The sequence below is a fragment of the Onychomys torridus genome, chromosome 12 (assembly GCF_903995425.1).
Source record: "Onychomys torridus chromosome 12, mOncTor1.1, whole genome shotgun sequence".
NCBI lineage: Eukaryota > Metazoa > Chordata > Mammalia > Rodentia > Cricetidae > Onychomys > Onychomys torridus.
In genome coordinates, this window is record NC_050454.1 from 41,148,835 (window position 1) to 41,172,750 (window position 23,916).

Genomic DNA, 23,916 nt, shown 5'->3' on the forward strand with positions numbered 1-23,916 from the left:
ATACGAAAGAAAATGTGTCCCACGTTTGTACGTAGTGACAGGTGGCCTCAGATGTCCCTTGCTTTCTTCTTATGTTTTCACATCTTTGCTCTGTACATTTGTGTCTCTTCATCCAAATTTCTTTTTAGAAATAACTCTACTGGTGGTGGATTATAGTCTCCGTGTCTTCATTTTAATTTGATCATCTCCTAAAACCCTATTTCCAGATCAGTAAATATTCACAGGAGCTGAAAGGCAGGACTTCAGTCGTCCCTAAACAGCAACACATCACAGCTGCTTGTTTTCCTCCTTCACTCTTGACCTGAGCCTTTTAGCTGCAGCAAGACATCAATATCTAGTAATGATTGTTGACCCACAGTATATCCTCTTTTTACTGTCATTAAATTACCATTTTCTTCCAAGTCTGTTAACAATGGGAGTAGGACATTTTTGTTTTGTGGTGTTACACAGTCGAGTAAATATGATGTTCCACAGACAAAAGACCTTGACAATAAAATAACCAGGAGACAGTTTAGAATCCTCTAATAATTACATCGTGATCTGTTTCAGTAACAAGGAGAAAGAAAAACCACAGATTAGAGAAAAACAGCTATTGAATAGACCTGTGTGAACGTGCTTTTTAACGTTCCCGCAGTCTGTGCCAGCTGTTTCCAGTACTTTCTGAACACTTAAAGCACATTATCTATTCACCTGGAGTCTCTGGGGTCCTCCTCCTGTTTGTCAGTGAGATCTCCACGGCACAATCTTTGTCATGGAACACGTAGTTTTGTTACTTTTCCTTTCTCTCTCTTTCTCTCTCTCTCTCTCTCAATTGGAAATAGATTCTTTTCTCATTCAACACCCTGATCACAGGCCAGTTTCCCCTCCTTTCACTCCTAGCTCTCCCTGCCTCTCCTCTTCCCCAGAGCCACTCCCTCTCTGCTTCCCTTCAGAAAAGAGTAGTCCTCCGAGATAAAACAAGTTACAATAAGACAAGGCAAAAGCTCTTGTAACGAGGCTGAACATGGCAACCCAATAGGAGGAAATTAGTTCCAAAAGCAGGCAAGAGTATGAGACACACCCGTCTCCTACTGTTAGAAGTCCCATAGAGCCGGGCGGTGGCAGAACACGCCTGTAATCCCAGCACTAGGGAGGCAGAGGCAGGTGGATCTCTGAGTTCGAGGCCAGCCTGGTCTACAAATCGAGTTCCAGGACAGCCTCCAAAGCTACAGAGAAACCCTGTCTCGAAAAACCAAGCCAAACAAACAAACAAACAAACAAAAGAAGTCCCATAGAAACACCAAGGTAACAGTCATAACAGATACACAGAAGACTTGGTGCAGACCTATTCAGTTCAGCTTCTGTACGTCCACGTAAGCCCTGCTTAGTTGATTCAGTGGGCCATGTTCTCCTGGTGTCCTTCATCCCCTCTGACTCTTACAATCATTCCTCCTTTGCCATTGGGTTTCCTGAGCTCCGAGGGGAGCACCCTGATAGAGATCTCCAATGTAGACTCCCTCTCCACATTGTATCTGGCTGTGGGTCTCTGCATCAGCTCCCATCTGCTGCTGGAAGAAGCAGTATCTAGAAATTGTCAGTGGTGCAAAAAGAATATTACATTAAAAAAAACACATTTAAAAGTTTTTCTAAGTTCTTTGAGAATTTTAAACTATGTTTTGAGAAATTATTTTTATTAGGCCAGGTGCAGTGGCACATTCCTTTAATCCCAGTACTCAGGAAGCAGAGGCAGACAGATCTCTGTGGGTTTGAGGCCAGCCTGGTCTACATAGCTAGTTCCAGGACAGTCAGTGTCATACAGAGAGACTCTATCTCAAAAGCAAACAAAAAAATTATTTTATTAGTTCTTTGAGAATTTCATGCAATGTATTTTGATCATATTTACACTCCTCTCCCAGCTCCTCCAGGATGACACCCCCCCACACACACACACATACACCTAACTTTGTGTTTCTTTTAAGAAAAAGGGAATCTATTTTGTGTTATACATACCCTCTTATTGTATGATCATCCACTGGAGTGTGGTCAACCTACCAGGGCCCACACATTTGAGAACTTACTCTCCCTTTTCCAGAAGGAAGAGTTGAGATGGGCATAAAGCCCTATCCTTAGCTACTAACTAGTTAGACAGTAACTAGATTCTCAATATTGGATCAATCAATCATTCTATTTAGCTAACTCCTAAATATTTGAGTATACAATAAGATCAGTGAAAAAATTCCCACTGATATTAGTACTATTCCTTAGTTAGAGGTAATATTGTATGGGTATAGGACACGGATTAAGTCTATTAATACCAGTGGTGACAGATAAAATAAACCCAAACTCAGAATAAATGTCTCTGGGTGTAAGTCATTAATCCTTCACAACAGAGTAACCATATTTCCTCCACTTATCAATAATCTGCTGATTATAGTATGTCCAATCTTACAGACTACTGGTCTTCTGGCCACATTGGTGTTTTTACTTCTGCGAGTGTGAGCCTTGATGTGCAAAAGTCCATGTGGCAGAGTCCTTGTGTAACCATCTTTATATTTGACTGTCTTGACTGTCTTTTGTATCCAATATTATTTTTTATGTAGTGTGTGTATGTGTGTGTGTGTGTGTGTGTGTGTGTGTGTGTGAGAGAGAGAGAGAGAGAGAGAGAGAGAGAGAGAGAGAGAGAGAGAGAGAGAACAATTATGTGAATTTGGTTCTCTTCTCTCCTCCTTACTTGGTTGGTTCTGGGGATAGAATTCAGGTAGTCAGGCTTGCATGGCAGGTGCCTTTACCTACTAAAACATGTCATTGGCCCTGTGTCTGTTTTTTTTTTTGTTTTTTTTTTTTAATGGATTTTCCAGGTTTAAGAAATGAACTCTAAACCACTGAGAATTGGAAATTTGAATATTATTTGGAGAATTGAGAATTAATGTATTATGATTCTGTAGCCAGTCTTATTCTACAAGAAGATTATAAAACTTTAAAGTAACAGATATCAGCAACACGCACCTGTGTCCTTTAGTTAATTCTAAAATTCCAAGGGTTAGCCGGGTGGCAGTGGTGCACGCCTTTAATCCCAGCACTTGGGAGGCAGAGCCAGGTGGATCTCTGTGAGTTTGAGGCCAGCCCGGGCTACCAAGTGAGTTCCAGGAAAAGGCACAAAGCTACACAGAGAAATTCTGTCTCAGAAAAAAAAAAAAATCCAAGGATTCTGATTAAAGAAAAAGCATATAGGTAATCACATAAAGTCTGGTGTGTTTTATATAACTCTCTCTCATCTTATAGCATCTAGTCCAGATGACCTCCAACATCCTTACAATAAAGAGAGCAGTGGAGGAGGTGATCTGTCTCAGTGGGGAAGTGACCAGGCTCACTTTTACTTACTGTTCCGATAGTTCCAAGCCAGGGGAGGTCAGGGACTAGTCAATGAACTTTATCAGCTGTCTCTTGTTAGATCCATTTTTCCTCTTAGGTTAGAATTAATGTTTCTTCACCTAAGGGAAGTATAAGCACCCATTACCCGATTAACCTTTGCAGTTTTTTCATACAAAGTGCGAAACTTAGCTATCTGCAAAAAATTTGTGGTATACAGAATAATTAACTATGTCTAGAACATACATACCAGATTGGGACTTAGAATTATTACACTGAGTTGATATTAGTATGGCAGAATGAACAAATAAAATAACTGATTTTGAAGTTATTCTTGTAATGAGAACTCTGTCTCCTCTTTTGTCGCTCCCCTGTTGGTAATAGTAATTGGTATGGTTTATGATGGCCTGTTTGTTAATCATAATTATTAGTCATACTTTAAAAAATTAACTTTTGGCATTGTCTAGGATTAATCTTTTTTTTAGTGATTTCTTTAGTTGAACGTTATGGTTCATACCTGTCAGTTTCCAGCACTCTGGGAGGCAGAGGAGGATTGTTGAGACCCTCCAGACTAGCTTGCCCTATGTTGTGAAGCTTGATCACAATAAAGAAAATAATAAAATGAAACAAAATAAAAATAAAATTTTCTAGGCCAAAAATGTATCCCCGCTGTGTCTGTAAGTACTTTTGTGGTCTAATTTTTGTTGATGTCTACATGCTTAGCAATTGGGCTTCTGGGTTTTGAAGGTCTTTTCTTCCCTTGGATGGTAGTTTTTGCAGAGGCTTTGTTTTTGTAATTGGCAATCATATTTATTTAGGGAGCACAATGTAGAATTTTATATATGTATACTCATGAAATGACTAACTCCTGGTTATGAGCACATAAGTTGCTTTTAGTGCTTATCATTTCTTTGTCTTGAGAGCATTTAAAATCCTCACTTAACTGTTTTGAAAAACCTCAGTACACCTTCAATAACATAGGGTCTCATTTAGACCTGGTCAGCTTACTCATTTAAGCTTGTTTTGAGAAAATTCAATTTTTTTATTACCTTTTACTTATTATGTGAGTGTGTGTTCTATGGTACACATGTGGAGGTTAAGGGACATGTGGAGTTGGTTCTCTCTATTCACCACGTGTATCTGAGAGAAGGAACTCAGGCAACCAGCAGCACCTTTCTAGGTTGAGGCTTCTCACTGCTCTGAAGTAATCTAAGTGTTTCTAGCTGAGAAAATATCTAACCAGACAACGTAACATTTGTTTCATATTATAAGTCTCTCAGTGTGCATTCTTAGATATTAATTTATGTGACGTGATACTAAACTTTAAAAAATGATACTTTTTTATGGGGCTGGAGAGATGTAAGCAGGTACTGGTCATGCAGAGAACCAGAGTTCGGTTCCCAGCCCCCATGTCAGATGGCTAACAACTTCATTTAACTCCAACTCCAAAGGATCTGACATCTCTGGTCTTTTACATACCCACACACAGACACACATGCATAAAAATAATTAAAAATAAAAAGGTTAATGACACTTGTCTTAGATACAATGAACTACACCACATACCACCCTTTAAAACACACAAATGTTCTTCGTTTGTGTTCATAATAATTATATAACCAGAAAAGTATTTGAGAATATTTAGCATACTTCCTACCATTTGCCTATCTCAGTGATATTGAGGGCCATATGTTCATAATACTTCTTTGGATATGACCATGTTCATGTCATTGGCTTAGTTTCCTAGAATTGCAAGCTGAAGGTCTAAATAGTATGTGTGTTTGCAAGGTTTCAGATACATATTATGAAATAGCTCCTTGGAAATCTGCTTTGTAAAGTTGATAATGCTTTCATCTTTGCCACCTTAAAAGCAATCTTTGTAAATGCAGTAAATGAAAAATGGGAGGAGATGATTTTTGGGGGAAGTGAAGGAGTAGACTCTTAGCTTGACCTTTAGACTTGCCCAAAATTCTTAAGAAAAACTTGAAAAGATTAGAGTTTTGGAATCACTATTCCGCTGTGCTTGGTAATGTACCCTTTCTGCTTATCTACTTCCTAGGGAAGCTCCGTAATTCTGATAACATTTGCAACTTTGTTTTCATATATGTATTGGTCTTGTGTTATCTATTTTGAAGTGCCTATTGATGCAGTTCATTCTTTTTCTAGTGGGGTATTTTCCTTATGGATTTATAGGTTCTATGTGTGTGTTAATCCCTCTTTATTACTTTTTCTAGTTTGTGCCTTGGCTTTCTTATAACATTTATTAAATGTATTCTTTGATAATCCCATACATGGATATAAAGCATTGTGACTACTGTCATCCCTGCTCCAGGATCAGCTTGTCGTATCATCCCACCTTGTCATCCTCCCCTCCTCCCTGCAAGACCTTTCCCCCACATCCTTGGGGTTTGTTTAGTTTTGTTCTTCTGGCTTTGGTGAACAAACATTTTGGTATTTATAAGCCAAATCTATGTTTATATGGTTTCCCCTTTTTATTTGGATTTGAGTTATAAAGGACTCCCCCAGTTCAATAAAATATAAACACAGGAAAACCCTGCTAAATCCTGTGGTAAAACAGTAGAAAACCCACAATTTTATAAAATTAAGTGGCATCCCCTGGCAGATGTTTGAATGACAGGAGTCAACTTGAGTGGCTAGCTTTCAGGTTTAAAAGCAGGCAGCAAGGTCTCAACTGCTCCAGGGTAGAACCACTCATGTCTGCCCAGCTTAGATATTAGTGAAAATCATTTTTAGCCCTGATGCTGACTGGGAGTTGAGAGACAATAGCCAGCAATTCCAGAGGCTCCTGATTAGTGACCACCTATTTTTCCAGTGCAATTTAAAGACATTGGTCTGTAAGCCAGGGGTGGTGCATACCGATAATCTCCGATCCCAGGAGTTAAGGGAAGGAGTGAAGAGAACCAGGGGCTTAAGACCATCTTTGACTACACAGTGAGTTTGAGGTTGGACTGGGCTACATGAAACTCTGTAAAAATAGACTTAATGAACAATTTATAAAAGTCTGCAGTTAGGGTTCTAGGTGAAATTACATCAAAATTACAGATTAGCTGGGTGGTGGTGGTGCATGCCTTTAATCCCAGCACTGGGGAAGCAGAGGCAGGTGAATGATTCTCTGTGAGTTCGAGGCCAGCCTGGTCTACAAAGTGAGTTCCAGGACAGGCTCCAAAAAGCTACACAGAGAAGCCCTGTGTAGTTAAGAGTTTTCCTGCCTGGCCCAGTCAGGACAAATCTCTCTCACCCACCAGTCCCACAGTCGCTCAGACCCAACCAAGAAAGCATACAGAAACTTATATTGCTTACAGACTGTATGGCTGTGGCAGGCTTCTTGTTATCTACCTTTTCTATCTTAAATTAACCCATTTCTGTTAGTCTATACTTTGCCACATGGCTTGTGGCTTACCAGTGTCTTTACATGTTGCTTCTCATGGCGGCGGCTGGCGGTCTCTCTCCCCAGCCTTCTACTTCCCAGAATTCTCCTCTCTCTTGTCCCGCCTATACTTCCTGCCTGGCCACTGGCCAATCAGAACTTTATTTACACAGAGCAATATCCACAGCACTTCCCCTTTTCTTTTTTTTTTTAAGGAAGGTTTTAACTTTTACATAGTACAATTACATATAACAAAACAATTATCAAGCAAGAATTACAGTTACAATATTAAAGAAGATATCCTATCTATCTTATATTTGTGAGTCTAAGGTTTTATATCTAACTTATCTTTTATCATAACTGAGGAAATTATAACTATCTAGTCTTCAACCACATCAAAGACCTCAGAAGGATATAATATTACCTGAGAACCGGGAGAAGGATGCAAGCAACTTTCGGGAGTCTTGCAGGGTAGACAGAGACAGCTGGCAGCCTGAACAGTCACCTAATGTTCCTTTGTAAAGTTGGGGCATTTGTCTTCAGCCCACAGGGCTAGAGTCTCTTGGTCACTTCTCTCAGTGTTCTGTAGAATGTCTGGCAGTTTCCTCTGCAAAGCAGGAACCTGAAGGACCATTTTGAAAGCAAAGTTCAGTGGTCACCTTTCTATGGGTCCTGCATGTCCAGTTGATCAAGCAGTCCAGGCAAGAACAGTTTCTTGCCCAAATGGCTATTTTTGCCAAGGTGAAGATAAGATATGAAGTGTCTTCAATGCCCATCCTCGTCTCTGAAGTAAATCAGTGCTGCCAGGAGCAGACATGTCTCACTGTCCAGAAAGTCTAAATTTTAAAAGTATTTTAAATGCCATATTCTGTAGGTCTTTGAAGTATTTGAAGATTACCTATCTATCTGAAATATGTCTATGTATATCTAGAAGACTTAACTAACATGGCTACAAGTATGATTATCATAGATGACTAATTATTAATCTATTTTTAATTATCCATTTCAATTTAAAATGAGCTATACAAACATAATACCTTAAACATGATTAGAAATATACACACAGTATAACAAAATTAACTTTAAGTTTGTATCAATAGACTAAAATCTATACCAATGTAAAACATTTTAAATGAGTTGTTGCTCTTTTAGAAGTAAGTTCATTAATCTACCCTTTCATCCTACCATATCTATATCATACCTCGTTTTTATCTTTAGAAAGAGATTGCATTTATAATCAACCTGTTTTAAATAAAATAGCGGTTTTTCTCTGTCCCACACCAGAGGGCTCTTCTGATTTGGGACACAAGAAGCTCTTAACCTTTTATTTTAACAATGTGCTTGGGTTTAGAGAAGGAGTGAGCCAATTCCATCTCCAAAGCCAGCTGGGAATTTGGGCGTAGTTTTTCTTACTACTTCCTGCTGGAGGGGGGCGCTGTATCTTATGGGGACACAAAGAAAAATTTAGGATTATGGAGTAGTCCATGAGGGTAAACCTCTGAGCCAGTTGCCTTGAAACCATTCTGGATGTTGGATCATCTGTGCCACTGTGTCATCGGAGACCTTTCAGGTGGTCTTGGCTGATCAAACCTGATGTATCTTATTCTGGAACAAATCCATAGCCTCTGGCTTTCTGTGGAAACAAAAGTAGACACTCTTTTCCAAAGCAACATATCCTTATATCCAAATTTCGAAGTCAAGGTACCTTTAAAATTTACATATTTGTTTAACTCAACAGCTTTTATGATCAAATCGTTTTCTGCAGTTAAAAATCCCAAAAACAACACAAACCAGATTCTCTGTGTAATATCCATCTTTGTAAGACTGAAACACCACTGTGGCTGCTGGCTCCGCCCACCTCAGCTTCCCTACATGGCAGTGGTACAGTTTACTGCCAGCTCTGGGTCTGGAGCCATGTGTACCACCAACTATCAGAAGCAGTTCTATCAAAGCAGTGCATAGCCCAGAAACCTTTTTTTTTTTTTTTTTAACTAGCAAAGGCTAAATCTACCATGCAGCAGAGTAAAGTGTCATTTGTAGACTCCTCATTCCTGCCATACTGCAGGTCAGACGCACACGCCAGGAACCCGCCATAGTAGCTCAAACCGGCAGGCTGCAGCTAACTTGAGAGAGACAATTAGGAAGCTGTTTTTAGCTCCGTCTTAGAATCTTTTTTCTCAGGTTTTAGGTGGAAACTCTTGCCAACACGTTGGGCGCCATGTGTAGTTAAGAGTTTTCCTGCCTGGCCCAGTCAGGACAAATCTCTCTCACCCACCAGTCCCACAGTCGCTCAGACCCAACCAAGAAAGCACACAGAAACTTATATTGCTTACAGACTGTATGGCCGTGGCAGGCTTCTTGTTATCTACCTTTTCTATCTTAAATTAACCCATTTCTGCTTATCTATACTTTGCCACATGGCTTGTGGCTTACCAGTGTCTTTACATGTTGCTTCTCATGGCGGCGGCTGGCGGTCTCTCTCCCCAGCCTTCTACTTCCCAGAATTCTCCTCTCTCTTGTCCCGCCTATACTTCCTGCCTGGCCACTGGCCAATCAGAACTTTATTTACACAGAGCAATATCCTCAGCAGCCCTGTCTCTGGAAAACAAAAAACCGAAACCACCAAAAACCAAAAACCAAAAACCAAAAAAAAACCATAAAACAAAAAACAAAACAAATAAAATAAAATGGTTGCTTTGGGTTGGGGATTTAGCTCAGTGGTAGAGCGCTTGCCTAGCAAGCACAAAGGCCCTGGGTTTGATCCTCGGCTCCCCCCCCCAAAAAAAAAATTACAGATTAATTTGGGTAGTATCTCTCTTAAAATATGTGCCATTCCTGTTAAGAATATGACATATTAAGAATTATTACATGACATATTTTATCTTCTAATATTTTATGATGTCAGTATCTCTGTGTGTGTGTGGTGTAGTCTGTATGTGTACATGTGTACGTATATGTTGTGTGTTGCTCTGGATCAAACTAAGGGTCACATAAGTGCTCAGCGAATGCTCTACCACCAAGTCATATCGCCAACTCTACCACGTTCTTTCAGTAAGGACCTCCAACATGCCTTGCTTAATTTATTATTTAATACTAATATTTCTGCTGACATTATGTTGCCACTCCATTTATATTTTGGGTTTGAAAAAGTGCTGGGTTTTTTCTATATTTTATTTGAAAAAAAGTTTCATGCAGTTTGACTGTTTTCTCTTCCACAAACTCCTCCCAGAACTATGAACATCCCTACTCACTCAACTCTATCTCTCTCTCTCTCTCTCTCTCTCTCTCCTCTCTCAAAAACTAACAAAAATGAAAATCAGAACAAATAAGTAAAAGACCAATAAAGTGAAAAAATGTCCAAGCAAAACAAAAAGTACACACACACACACACACACACACACACACACACACACACACACGCACACACACCAGACAAACCATGGAATTAATTGTTGTTGGACTTCTACTTCTGGGCACGAGGCCTGCCCTGGAGTGTGTTTGATATACCTGGTGACACTCCATTGGAGGAAGCTGACGCTCCTTTTGCCAGCTGGTATCAACTGCAGATAGCTTCTTAGGGATGGGACCCCCATGTCTACTTCCCTATCTCCCAGTGCTGGGACCTTCTCTGGCTTGGGTCAGCCTGCTACCACAGTGTCTGTGAGTTCATCTGTACCTCAGTCCAGTCTGTCTGGAAGACACTGTTTCTTTGGAGTCATCCATTACCTCTGGCTCTTACAAACTTTTCACCTCTGATTTCTCATAGATCCCTGAGCCAGGAGGGGAGGGATTTAGAAGACATATCATTTAGGATGTTTTTTTAAGAATTATTTTCTGTCTAGAACTTTTAGAATATTCTCATCAACACTAATTGATTTTTCAGTCTTCTTTGGATGTCTCTGATAATCATTCATATCATTCATGTTAGACCAGGACAATTTGTTTTTGCTTATGCAATTTTCTTCTTCTTCTTCTTCTTCTTCTTCTTCTTCTTCTTCTTCTTCTTCTTCTTCTTCTTCTTCTCCTCCTCCTCCTCCTCCTCCTCCTCCTCCTCCTCCTCCTCCTCCTCCTCCTCCTCCTCCTCCTCCTCCTCCTTCTCCTCCTCCTCCTCCTCTTTCTCCTCCTCCTTTTCTCCTTCTCATCTCCTTGTCCTTCTTTCTCCTTCTCCTCTTCCTCCTCCTCCTTTTCTCCTTCTCCTTCTTTCTCCTTCTCCTTCTTTCTCCTCCTCCTGCTCCTCCTCCTCCTTCTTCTTCTTTCTTCTTTTTCCTTTCCTCCCTGAGACTGGTTTTCTTTGTGTAGCCCTGGCTGCCCTACAACTCACTCTGTAGACCACGCTGGCCTCTATTGGTGAAATTATTAAGGCCACTCCATGTAGTTAAAAGGGAGGTTTATTTTGTGGGGTACTTACAAATGAAGGGGTAGGTTACAGGGTCTGGCAAGGGTATAGCGCAGTCCGGCGGTGTTCTCTGGAGAACTCTGCTCGGTCTACCTCCAGCGTCCAGAGTCCGGGAACCAAGAGAGAGACCTCTTCCCGATCCTTGGTCTTCCGCTTCCTCCTCCACCCCGCCTTGTGGGCGTGACCATTACTGAAGCCTCAATGGGGGTTGGAACTTCCAGGCCAATGCTGGGATGGCTATCCACTACAGGCCTCAAACTCAAAGATCAGTCTGCTTCTGCCTCCTGGATGTTGGGATAAACGGCATGTGCCACCACATTGTGCTAAAATATGTAGACACAGGTGTGAGGATACGCTCATCTTCAGGGCCCTTGCCTGAAAGAGGACAGACAGAATCCAACTGCTTTGTTCTTTTTGCAAAGCATGTAAATAACTTACGGTTATAATTTCTTTTCTGAGGAAAGTTTTACTATGTTGTCCAGGTTGACCTCAAATTCATGATTCCCCTGCCTCAACTTCTCAAGTGGTTGGGAAGCATTTATTACCATGCTCAGGTTTATTGCTTATTCTTATTATGTCTTGATTAGATTATCATATTATGTCTCTAGCTTACTGTCTTTGTCTAGTTGCTGTCTTTATATGAAGTATAGTGTTTCTCATCAGTTCTGGAGAAGTCTCTACTTTATATTATATTACATTATATTATGTTATGTTATGTTATGTTATGTTATGTTATGTTATGTTATGCTATTAGCACTACACCTGAACTACAACCCAGTGCCTCTTTTGTACTTATATGATGGCTTACTTCCTTCTATCCTGTATCCTGTCTTCTTGAAAGTCTATAGAATGAATCCTTTATGATTTTGATCTCTGAATGTTCTGTCTTAGAAATTTTATTTTATGTTTCAAAAAATGTCTTTTTTTTTTTTTAGCAATTTTCTGTTTTGATAATTTCATTGTAGTTTTTAAATTAAATTTTTATTTGGTTGTAAATTTGATTCCCCCCATGGATGTATTACCTCAAGTCATTTTAATGATGTTCACTACCTTTTAAAGCTTTTCTTTTCAAGTTCTGTGAATGATCTGTTTTTCCAAATCAAGCCAGTTTTGTTGGTATTTTTCTCTTCATTTTATTTTATTTGAGAGAGGATATCAATATATAGTTGAGGATGATCCAAAATTGTGATTCTCCTTCTATTTCCAAGTGTTGAGGTGATAGGCCTGCACTGGACTTTCTTTCTGAATCTTCATCAAAATCCTTTTCCCTAATAAGTTGTCATTTGATTCTATTGTTACTTGTATTAGCCTTTGGCCATTCCACAGGGAATTCTGAGATGCTGACAGAAATTATATTGAATTGTAAACATCTAGTGGATGATCAATCAGTATTCCAAAACTTTACTTGCATGTGTGTACTTTAAGAGTTATTCTATTTATTTATTTATTTATTTATTTATTTATTTATTTATTTATTTATTTATTTTGGTTTTTTGAGACAGGGTTTCTCTGTGTAGCTTTGCTCCTTTCCTGGAACTCACTTGGTAGCCCAGGCTGGCCTCGAACTCACAGAGATCCGCCTGCCTCTGCCTCCTGAGAGCTGGGATTAAAGGTGTGCGCCACCACCGCCCGAAGTTCTTTTTTTGTACTCTCTTTTTGTGTATGGATTCTGATCAAATCCAGAGCTCATAAATTGCACATTAAGTTGGAGTTCTCTTTAATTAGCTGATCTGTAGAAAGGACCCAGGAGGATTTAGCACTGTGAAGCGCATGCTCCATCTCTGAGCAGTACTCCAGGCCCCTGCAAGCCTCTAAGCACACTTCATACTTGTTGATTTCGGAGATGTGTGGGAGGCTGCAAGGAGTGGAACATTACGGAATGAGGCCAGCTCTTCAGTGTTGACTTTGATGTCCCCAAACAGTCAGCCCTTTATTTGTCCAGACAGAAGCACAGACACAGGCCAGTGAACTAATAGACTAGTGGCATCTTAATAAAATAGGCCAAAGAGAACAAAGACAAAATATTTTTCTTGCATCCACTCCTTGGTACATGACGTCAGATTCGGTCGTGTTTTGGTGTTCCCAGTGGGCAGGAGATTAGAGTGAGGGAGGAGCCAACTGTGCAGCTATCTTACTGGAACCAGCCAAGGGGCTCCTGCTGTAACTTCATGGAGTTCTAGCACAGCAGTTGGGGGAACAGCAAGGCTTAGAGAAGCTTTCTGTCAGACTTTAAGAACTTCAAATCTTTTCAAATAAAGTATCTTCATTTGTCTCTCAACTAAAGAAATGGACAATATAATTCTTTTGGCGTTGCTTTGTGTATTTTTTCTCTTTATTTTCTGGGTGACAAGTTTGCCATTTGGGAGTAAATAACTAACCTTTTATGTCTTCCTCTCTCCCCAATTAAATCAAAGGCTCCCATCTTGAGAAGACAGCGACAGTGATTTTTTTTTTTTTTTTACCTCTAGAATAGGGGCTGGAAACTAAAGTAATAATTAAATTCTGGAGTCAGGAGATGGCCCCTTCACTTCTGCTGTAGATAAACAGTCCAGACATTGTTTCTCTGCTCAGTCACGCACTGAATTGTTCCAGAGTGAAGGTCAGTGGTCACATTGTTAAATGACACCAATGGCTCATCTAATAAAAACAAAAAAAAGGAGCTAGCTTCACTCCTCTGTTCAAATGATTCAGTGTCACCTTCGCATACATCACATATAATTATTTCCTCTTTGCATTTCTCCCTCAAATCCCAGAGTCAAATCTTAACCCAAACCTATCTTGTGATCTCTAGTCCTCGAAAAATGTTTATCGTCCACTTTTTTATGGTTCAGCTTTTTGAAGACCTAGCATACGGCTTGCATTTCCAGAAGAGTTCTTTTACAATTGTCTTATCATTAGTACAGTTGTACGAGAAGAAATGGTTTTACAGTAACATAATACAAAATATTAAATAAGATGTAAAACTTAGAGAAAAACAAGTATAACACCCCTCCTTCAAAGAAAATACTGTCTTTGACAATATTAGAGCATAAAACACATACAAACACAGCACTACATTATGAAAGCTGCGAGAGCTTTCCTGAAATTTGGTAATAATTTAAAAGAATAAAAAGCATACTTAAGAATGTCTATCTTTGGATTTTTCTTAATTCCTGCAAAAGCCACATTTTCAAAACATTCTCCACACTGCCAAATAGAACCCTCATGCAATATTTATGAAAAGAAATGAAAATATTTATAGTTGAAATCTAATTATTTTTAATGAAAATTTTCACATCCAGTCATCATTGTTGACTCAAGACTATCGTGTGCTAATGCAGTTTTGTTTTTCATAAGCTTCAAGGAAAACATGCTATTTCAACTATTCAAGCCATGAGAAGTACAATGTCACAGTGTCAAGTGGCTGCTCTGTTTGTCTAGTGAAAGGCATTTCCATCCAACACTGGATCACAGACAGAGATATGAACACTGCCAAGATTCTCCTCTCATACACATTCTTTCATGAGCAGTTTTTCATTCTTAGGATGCCCAATACAAAGGACTCAGGGAAAGAGACAGAAGGCAAACCTAAAAGAGAAGCAAGTTTTTGGAAGGAGGAATAGAGAGCTATCTTTGCTAAAGACTGAAAGAGCAAGCCTTTTGAGAAGTTGGATGCTCCTTCACCTGTTATCTGCTCCTGACTGTTGAGTAGGTTTGGGATGGAAAGACTTGGAGGTTGCTAGGAAAACACCAACTATGTACCTCTTTAAATATTAATATCAAAATCTTCATTGCTTAATTTAGTATTTTTAAATTAATTTACTCTTCCATAGTTTCATATATAATACATTTTGGTTTCACTCATCCCCCATCTTCTCTTAACTTCTTCTCACTTCCACGAACAGCCTCTCTCCTTTCTCCCAGCAAGTCTCCATCCCACTTTCATGTCTTTTTTGCTTCTTTTCGTCACTCACTGGGTTTAACTAGGGGTGCTCATGTGAACACGGATGAGGAGCTATGTACGAAAGCATCACCAGTAGCCTCAGCATTGAAAACAAGGACTTCTTCTTCCTCATGGCTACCCAAAGCTCCACTGGTCAGAGTGGTCCAGTAAGCCCCACCTGCATCTGTTGCTGAATATTTAAGGGCTCACTCCCATGTAGACCTATTGCAAAAATTCCTTATTCCTGGCAAGCTTAAACAGTGTCTATCCCTCTTCCTCTTAAAATCCTAAGGACAAACAGAAGCATGATTCCACCAAAGTTCATTGGGGGAACCAATGAATTTATCGGCCTCACTAAGAGCAGGGTACCTACAGTACTGTGAACGCCATGAATTCATGAGTGGCTTGGTCATGTATGTCATGCTCTGAAGACAGTATTTTACAGCCTTTCTCCCCAAGGTTACACTCTTAAACTCTATTTGCCCCTATCTTCTGTGGTATTCCCTGATCCCAATTTTTTTTAATATTATGATTGTGTGTATATGTGTTTATGAGGTGTGTGTGTGTGTGTGTGTGTGTGTGTGTGTGTGTGTGTGTGTTTATGTGAGCATGCCATAGCACATGTGTGAAGGCCAGAGTACAGCATTGTGGAGTTGCTTCTTTCCTTCTACCTTTGTGTAGATTTTTGTGGTCAAATCAGATCAGATCTACGTATACAGTGCTCTTACCCTCAGAATCATCTTGCCGTGTATTTCACAAGCTTATTATTCTTTTTTTTAAAATATTTATTTATTTATTATTATGTATACAGCATGTATGACTGCAGGCCAGAAGAGGGCACCAGATCTCATTACAGATGTTTGTGAGCCACCATGTGGTTGCTGGGAATTGAACTCAGGACTTCTAGAAGAGCAGTCAGTGCTCTTAACCACTGAGCCATCTCTCCAGCCCCAAGCTTAGTATTCTTGATGAAGAATTGCTGGGAAGTGAATAGTACGTCTTTTAAAGTATTTAACTTCGATTTTTTTGTTTTTGTTATTGAGCCAACATTTTCATTGTTCTGTAAAAATACTACTGTGTTCCTCAGACAGAACTATGTATTTGCTTTGAAGTTTAGGAATTCCATATTGTTTTGCTGTATTTATTACAAATGGCTGCTCATGTAGGATACAAATGATTGACAGTGCTACCATTTATTAGGGAGCACGTTCATCGTTCTTTTATGCACACAAAACCTTGTTTGAATCCTTGTCTTTAATGAGTGGTGATAAAATGCAAAGACATAAGAGTTACAAATACAACCCAAACTGTTTTCTTAGCCATTGCGTTTACATTTTTGTATTGGAAAATAAGAGACCTAAAGCAGCATTACTTATTGTCCTTACTTTTATTACTTCCTTTTTGTGAAATTATAATGTAATAACATAATTTACCCTGGCCTCCTCCCTCTAGACCCTCCAATATACACCTCTCTTTCAATTTCATGGCACCCTTTTAATTAAATATTGTTATATGTATATACCTATATATTTCTAAGTATAACCAGTTGTGTCTGTACAATGTTACTTGTATATGTTTTCACGGCTGATCATTTAGTATTGGATAGCCAATTGGTGTGCTCTATGAGGGGCAAAGTATTTTTTATCATGCTCAGCATTCCTTAGTTGACCGTAGTTCTTTGTGTAGGGTTGAAGTCTTTTGGTCAATTTCCCCTGTCCACTTTGGCATGTCTATTGAGGTCCTTGTTCAGCTCATGTTTAAGTAGCCATGTTGATGAGATTTTATGGATGTAGCTTTATTATTATTATTATTATTATTATTAAGAAATTTTCTATTCATTTTACATACCAACCACAGATCCCCCCTCCTCCCTCTTCCTGCCCCCCAGCCTTCCCCCCAACCTATCCTCCATTCTCACCTCCTCCAAGTCAAGGTCTCCCATGAGGAGTCAGCAGAGTAATTTGAGGCAGGTCCAAGCCCCTCTCCCTTCACCAAAGATGCACAAGGTGTTACACCTTAGGCACTGGGCTCCAAAAAGCCTGCTCATGCACCAGGGATGGATCCCTGACCCCTATGCCTGCCCCCCCCCCAAAAAAAAACAATTCAAGCTAAACAACTGTCTCACATATTGAAAGTGCCTAGTCCAGTCCCATGGGGACTCCACAGCTATTGGTCCACAGTTCATGGGTTTCCACCATTGTGGCTGGTTGTCTCTGTACATTCTCCCATCATAATCTTGATGTCCCTTGCTCATCGATTGGGCTCCTGGAGCTTGGCCTGGGGCCCAGCCAGCTTCCATCAGTAACTGGATGAAGGCTCTATGATGACAGTTAGGGTATTCACTAATCTGGTTACCAGAGTAGATCAGTTCAGGCACCCTCTCTGCTATTGCTAGTAGTTTAAGCTGGGGTCATCCTTGTGGATTCCTAGGAACTTCCCTAGCACCCTGTTTCTTCCTATTCCCATCATGTCTTCATTTATCATGGTATCTCTTTCCTTGCTCTCCCACTCTGTCCCTGTTTCAGCTTGAACTTCCCATTTCCTATGTTCTTAACCTCCCATTCTTTGCTCTCCATTGCCCACCCTCACTCCCAGTTTGCTCATGTAGATTTCATAGATAGCTGTGTGAAGGAGAAATGGATGTAGCTTTTGACATTGCTAGGTGACACAGTCTCACAGCAAACTCCTTGATCCTCTGGCTCTTACAATCTTTCCACATCATTTCACAATGTTGCCTGAGCCTTAGATGTTGAAGTTGTTTTGTGGGCATACCCATTGGACCTAGGCTCCACACGTCTGCATTTTGATTGTTTGTGGTTTTCTGTAATGGTCTCTATGTGTTGCAACAACGGAGTTTCTTTGATGAGGGATGAAGACTATCTTGTGTGTATAAGGACAAATATTTAGGATGAAGTTAGGGATTATGCTGGTTTAGTAAAGTGGTGGTTATTGTCTCTTCCAACATCAATGACTTTGCTAGCACTGGGTAGTTGGCTAGGTTTCCAGTACCAGGCTTTGTTTCTTTCTTGTTGAATAAGCCTTAAGTCCAATTAAAGGCTGTTGGTTACCGCTAAGGTCTGTTTGTCACGCTCTTCCACTTTTAAGGCTATCCTGCCATGGTAGCTGCCATTGTGGCGCATAGGCATCATGGTGGGGTAGGACCGTTGCTTGCTTCCCTTTGGAAGCTTGCATGGCACCTTCTGTTTCATAAAACCTCATCTTCAGAGAGGAGGAATTCATGTCAGTTCCAGTTCAGGAGTCTCTGGGCCCTGTGTCTAAATTGCAAGGTGTCTTCAGCATGGGGACTTAACTTTCATCTCTGGGGACCAATAACAAGGACCATACCAATAGCCTGTAATATTATGGGAGTTTTTCAGAGAGCTTTCTCATACCTGATGGTTTTTTCTTTCTTTTTTGTTGTTATTGTTTTTTGTTAGTTGGTCTTTGGCTATTGGAAGGAGCATTGGCAACCAAGATGAGTAAATTTCATTTAAACTGCACATGTATAAATACATAAATGTCATATAGTTTTTATATGCAATATAGTTTTATGTAATATAGCTTTTACGTAGATAGCTATGATTACTTATGACTTTTTCAGTTATTTCTCCCTCTGTATTTGTCTCCCCCATCCCTAATAAGAAGTGCCCCTGTTTTTCCCCTCCCCTAGTCAGATCACATGCATCCTGCTATTCCCTTAACTTAGCTCATTTCTGAGTTTCGGTTGTTCATGTAGACTGCTTATCAATCAGTTCCTTTCCTTTTACTCCCTTCTTTTGTCAATATTTTGAGTATCTATTGTTTATTATAAGTGATGAGATACAGACATGAAGTAAACTTATCTGCTTATAGACTTATATCTCTTTATAGTAAAAAGGATTATTTATGCATAAAATCTAAAAATATTTATACTTTATGCTTTTAAATTTTTTCATTAAAAACTACAGTCCATCCAACATACAAGTATTATATAAAAGTTCACATTTTTCATTATTTTATTCAAATATAATTGCTATTGGCTGATGGGGAAATGTCTTTCTGTACGCTTTGAATATGTGTTTCTCTGACTGGTTGACAAATAAAGCTGTTTGGCCTATGGCAAGGCAGCTGAGAAGCAGGTGGGAAATTCAAAGGGAGAGGCAGGAAGAAATCAGGGGAGACACCATCCTGCCATCCAGAGAGCAGCATTTATTGACACGCAGGTAAAGCCATGAAAATACGTGGCAAAATATAGATGAACAGAAATGGGCTGAATTTAAATGAAGGGGTAGTCAGTGGAGAGTCTGAGCTAATGGCCAGTTTTAATTATTATAAGCCTCTGTGTGTTTACTTGGCGGATGCGAGTAGGCTCAGGACAGAAAATTTTCCAACTACAAATGGTGCCAAAACGTGGGGCTGGAACACAGAAAAACTTTCAGCTATAACTGGCAGTTTAAGAATATTTTCAAATTCTTTTCTATATATTTGTTCACATAACATTTATATAATTGGGCTGGAATGTGTGTGTGTGTGTGTGTGTGTGTGTGTGTGTGTGTGTGTGTGTGTGTGAAAGTTTATGCTGAGGGAATAGCATTCTAAAATTTGCATTTGCATTTTTATGTTGGAGGTATTTACCTGAGTACCTTATTTTAAAAGTTCCATGATATTCCTCAGTACAGGTATTACAGCTTATTATTTTTTAAAGCTATCTCTCCTCATATGTCTGTAGTATTTCTAATTTTTGTTCTTATAAAAATATTTATATTATTTTCTTTATATTGTTTGTATCAGTGATTTTGTATAAGACCTTGCAAATGTATTATTTTATTACTGGCGTTTTTAATCTTCAAAAATTAAAACTCTGGTTTTAAAACTCTGACTTTAAAACTCTGGTTGCAATTTTCTATATACTTTAGTAGTTTCCTCCAAACTTAGCTGTTAGCCATCGCCTGGCTATTTGGACTTCACATCGGTATTTCTCTATTTCTGTAGAAATTCCAAAAGTTTTGCATTAAAATTGAGAACATTGGTTACTCCTGCTTTAAAAGTGTCACTGGTTTTTGGCACCTCATTTTAGCACGGTGTAGCTATAGTTAAGAAAAAAACACACTGAATATTATCTAGTATGTTTGGCCTCAAGCATCAACTTGATAATTAGTATAGTTCACATAAAACAGCTGTAGCTAGCTACATGATAGGCGTGCATGGAGTCTTCTGGTAGAATTCTTAACCAAGGGGTTTACATATCTACGTATTTTATATCAATTTTAAATGTCATGCAGAAAATTATTACAGTGTTTATTGTTTAGTGAGGTGATATATATTAGAGGAAAAATGAAAAATTTTATTCATGTAAGTTTACATTTTCTACAGTTTTATCAAAAGAACGTGCTTCACAAATCCTGACAAGGAAGCGCCGTGCAAATGCCTTGCTTGAAGAAACTAAAAAGGGCAATCTAGAAAGAGAATGCATTGAAGAACTCTGCAATAAAGAGGAAGCCAGGGAGGTCTTTGAAAACAATCCAGAAACGGTAAGAATTCCTGGAAACTGCCAAGTGCACACTTAGATACACATTTACAGTAGGAACGTTGCCAGCTTGAGTTTCCTTGATTCCGTTTGAAAGCTGATGCTTTTGCAGATCATTTGTCCTGTGTTACCACTGTCATTTCAGGCAGACTGCCAAGGACAGGTGCTCTGGCCAAACTAGATTTCCCTTAAGTCTCATTATTGACAACTAGTATTGACTTTATGATTTGTAACTATTTTATTATCCTAACCAATATTTGGTAGCATTGAGGGCTCAAGAGTGGATGCGTGTGAAGTGTAAGTGACTGTAGTTTTTATATATTTTGTCTTGGCTGATTGTTTGATTGTATTTGAGAGTCTCTTTCGAAGTAGTATGGAACTCACTGTCCTCCTGCCTCTTCTTCAGCCTCCCAAGCACTGTGATCATAGGCTGGTATACACCACCATGCACAACCTCGCCATTTATCTTTAAGAAGCTCTAGAAATAGGGCCACCTACCCGAGATTACTTATTACAGTGTTACGCATGCAGAGTGTATGTTATTCTATAAGCTTCATAGAGTTTCCTGAGGCCACTGATAATCAGCAATAATCTTTAGTGTATAAAAATTTCCAAGTTATTCACCCTCCAAATATAACCATAAAGACAGCAACATGGGACTTACTGTTCTAGGAGAGGGTGATCTGTAGCATGCCTGTGGCTAGCAGGAGTAGCATTAATATTTCCAAGAAGTGGTGTAAGCATGACGTTGAGAGTCTAACTGTCACACCCTCAGGGTTTCCTCACATATTTTACTTTAGCTGACTTATGCAGTCTGGAGTTAAAAGGGGGAGAAGACATAGATCAAGCTCCTCCTCTGCCTCTGTCACAGCTCCCAGCACCAGGACAATAGCTAAGTGATAATGACCAAGAAGGCTTTGTCTGTAGCTCAAAAATTTGTCCCAAACTGTAGCTATTTGTGTTCTCTGTGGCTGGGTTTGCAGCTCTTTCTTATCCCTACATGTTCTGATAGGTTCAAAGGAGAAATTTCCCCAAATGCACAACAATTTTTAATCTGTCTAGAATTGGGACAGAAATGTGTTAAAATAGCTCAATAAAAAAAAAAAAATAAAGCAACTTAGAGAGGAAAGGGTTCATTTGGCTTACTGTCCTGAATTACAGTCCATTGAGGGAAGCCGAAGAAGGAGTTCAAACCAGGTGGGAACCTGGAGGCAGGAGCTGCTGCAGAGGCTATGGAGGAGTGCTGCTTACCGGCCTGCTCCTCATGGCTTGCTCAGCCTGCTTTCTTATAGAACCCAGGACCACCAGCCCAAGGGTACCATTACCTACAATGGGCTGGGCCCTCCCCCATCAATCATTAATTAAGAAAACTCCCTACAGGTCTGCCTACAATACTATTTTATGGAAGCATTTTCTCAATTGAGATTCCCTCCTCTTAGATGACTCTAGCTTGTGTCGAGTTGACATAAAATTAGCAAAGACAGACAACAATAATACAAAATTTTCTATTCTACACAATACAGTACGCTTACTGTATAGGATTTTACAAACTTCCATGACATGGAAGAATATGGTATATATTAGATAAATGCATATATTCCTTCCCTTTATGGAAATTTTAAAAAAGTAGAAAGAACAATATCTTAAACCCCAATACACCACCTCCCTCTACTAATGATCAAGTCTTCCATTTTATTTTGCCTGTCCTCTTCATCTACTCAGTTGTTTTCATAGATTGCTTTGAGTACTCATGCCACACAGTTATAGCATCCATAAATACTTGAGTGTCTATTTCTGCATTGTAGCTATGTTCGCAGAGGTCAGCCTTGAAAGGGTAATAGGGAGGAACACAGGAAGGAAGGGGGAAAAGTGGGGAAGGAAAACACAGTCATGTTTCTTCACCTTCACTAACATTGGTTCTGTTGACAGATTCCACTCACTCCCTGTCCATCTCCCTCAAGTATGTCCTTAGTCCATTATTCTCGGTGTGAACCCCATTGTTTCCCTCTTCACTGCCGCTGATATTCTTGTCATTATCATCATCACTGCTCTTTGAACCCCATCTGTTGCTCTTTATTGTCTTGCCTTCGATTCTGCAGTAAACAACACTGTTCTGAATGATGCAGTGTCAAATCCCTTTCTCATAAGCCAGTACAAACCTGCTGTGCAAGTTTATACGTGATAGGAGGCAGGAGGAAGGACTTTGAGTTGGAAAAGCCATGTTCCACTCTGACTGAGCCAGAACTGTGAATATTTTCTGTGCAGAAATTTTGTTTCGGTATGAAATGTTCTTGTGTTATTTATGCTAAATATTAGCTACATTATGATTTTACTGTCAGGATTTCATAAAAATTATTCCCTACATAAAATACATTCCTTCATCCATATGGCGACTATTATTTTGGTACCCACCAATATAGAAGGAAGGTCTTTTATTACATGTGCATTGGATGCAACAAGGTAAGTGTTCAGTTCCCTTCAAATTATTTCATTGTTGATTCCAGTGTAGATAATCATCATGACATCAGGTGTGTGAAATGAAGGCTGGATGTGGTGGTGCACACCTTTAATCCAGCACTCAGAGGTGGAGGAAGGTGGGTCTCTATGAGTTTGAGGTGGACCTGCTCTACATAGTGTGTTCCAATGTAGCCAGGGCTATGTAGAGAGACGCTGTAAAAAAAAAAAAAAAGTGTATTAAATGAATGTTTAATCACCATGAAAAAAATTAAGGGATTATAAAAGGGGGCATGTATTATTATATTTACGATCTTAAGTACAACTGGTTCAAATTAGAAGCTTTAAAGATGTTATTTAATTGTTCAGTACATACATACATACATATATGTATTTGTATGTATATACATATATATATACATATATACACACACACACACATATATATATATATATATATATATATATATATATATATATATACACACACACTGGTCAATTATTGGCTATCTATCTATTCTTGAAGTATTTTCAGATAGAAAAATTAGAATTGTGAAAACACGTAACATGTAGTTTATTTCCATATTAATATAAGAATTACAGATTTTCGTATATTGAACCATCCTTGCATCTGGGGTGAAGCCTACTCGATCATGGTGGATAATTTTTTTTTTTTTTTTGTTCTTTGAGACAGGGTTTCTCTGTGCAGCTTTGCGCCTTTCCTGGAACTCACTCTGTAGACCAGGCTGGCCTCGAACTCACAGAGATCCGCCTGCCTCTGCCTCCTGAGTGCTGGGATTAAAGGCATGCGCCGGCACCACTGCCTGTCGATAATTTTTTTGATGTGTTCTTGGAGTTGGTTTGCCAATATTTTATTGAGTATTTTTGCATCAATGTTCATG

At 39.3% G+C, this 23,916-nt stretch overlaps 1 protein-coding gene across 1 annotated transcript in view; it reads left to right on the forward strand.

Annotated features, from left to right (window-relative positions):
* Pros1 (protein S) overlaps nucleotides 1-23,916 on the forward strand; it is a 72,037-nt gene that overhangs the window by 5,530 nt on the left and 42,591 nt on the right. Inside the window, exon 2 of the mRNA XM_036203637.1 lies at nucleotides 20,407-20,564. Within this exon, the coding sequence (XP_036059530.1) occupies nucleotides 20,407-20,564 (158 nt within the window). The remainder of the gene's footprint in view (nucleotides 1-20,406; nucleotides 20,565-23,916) is intronic.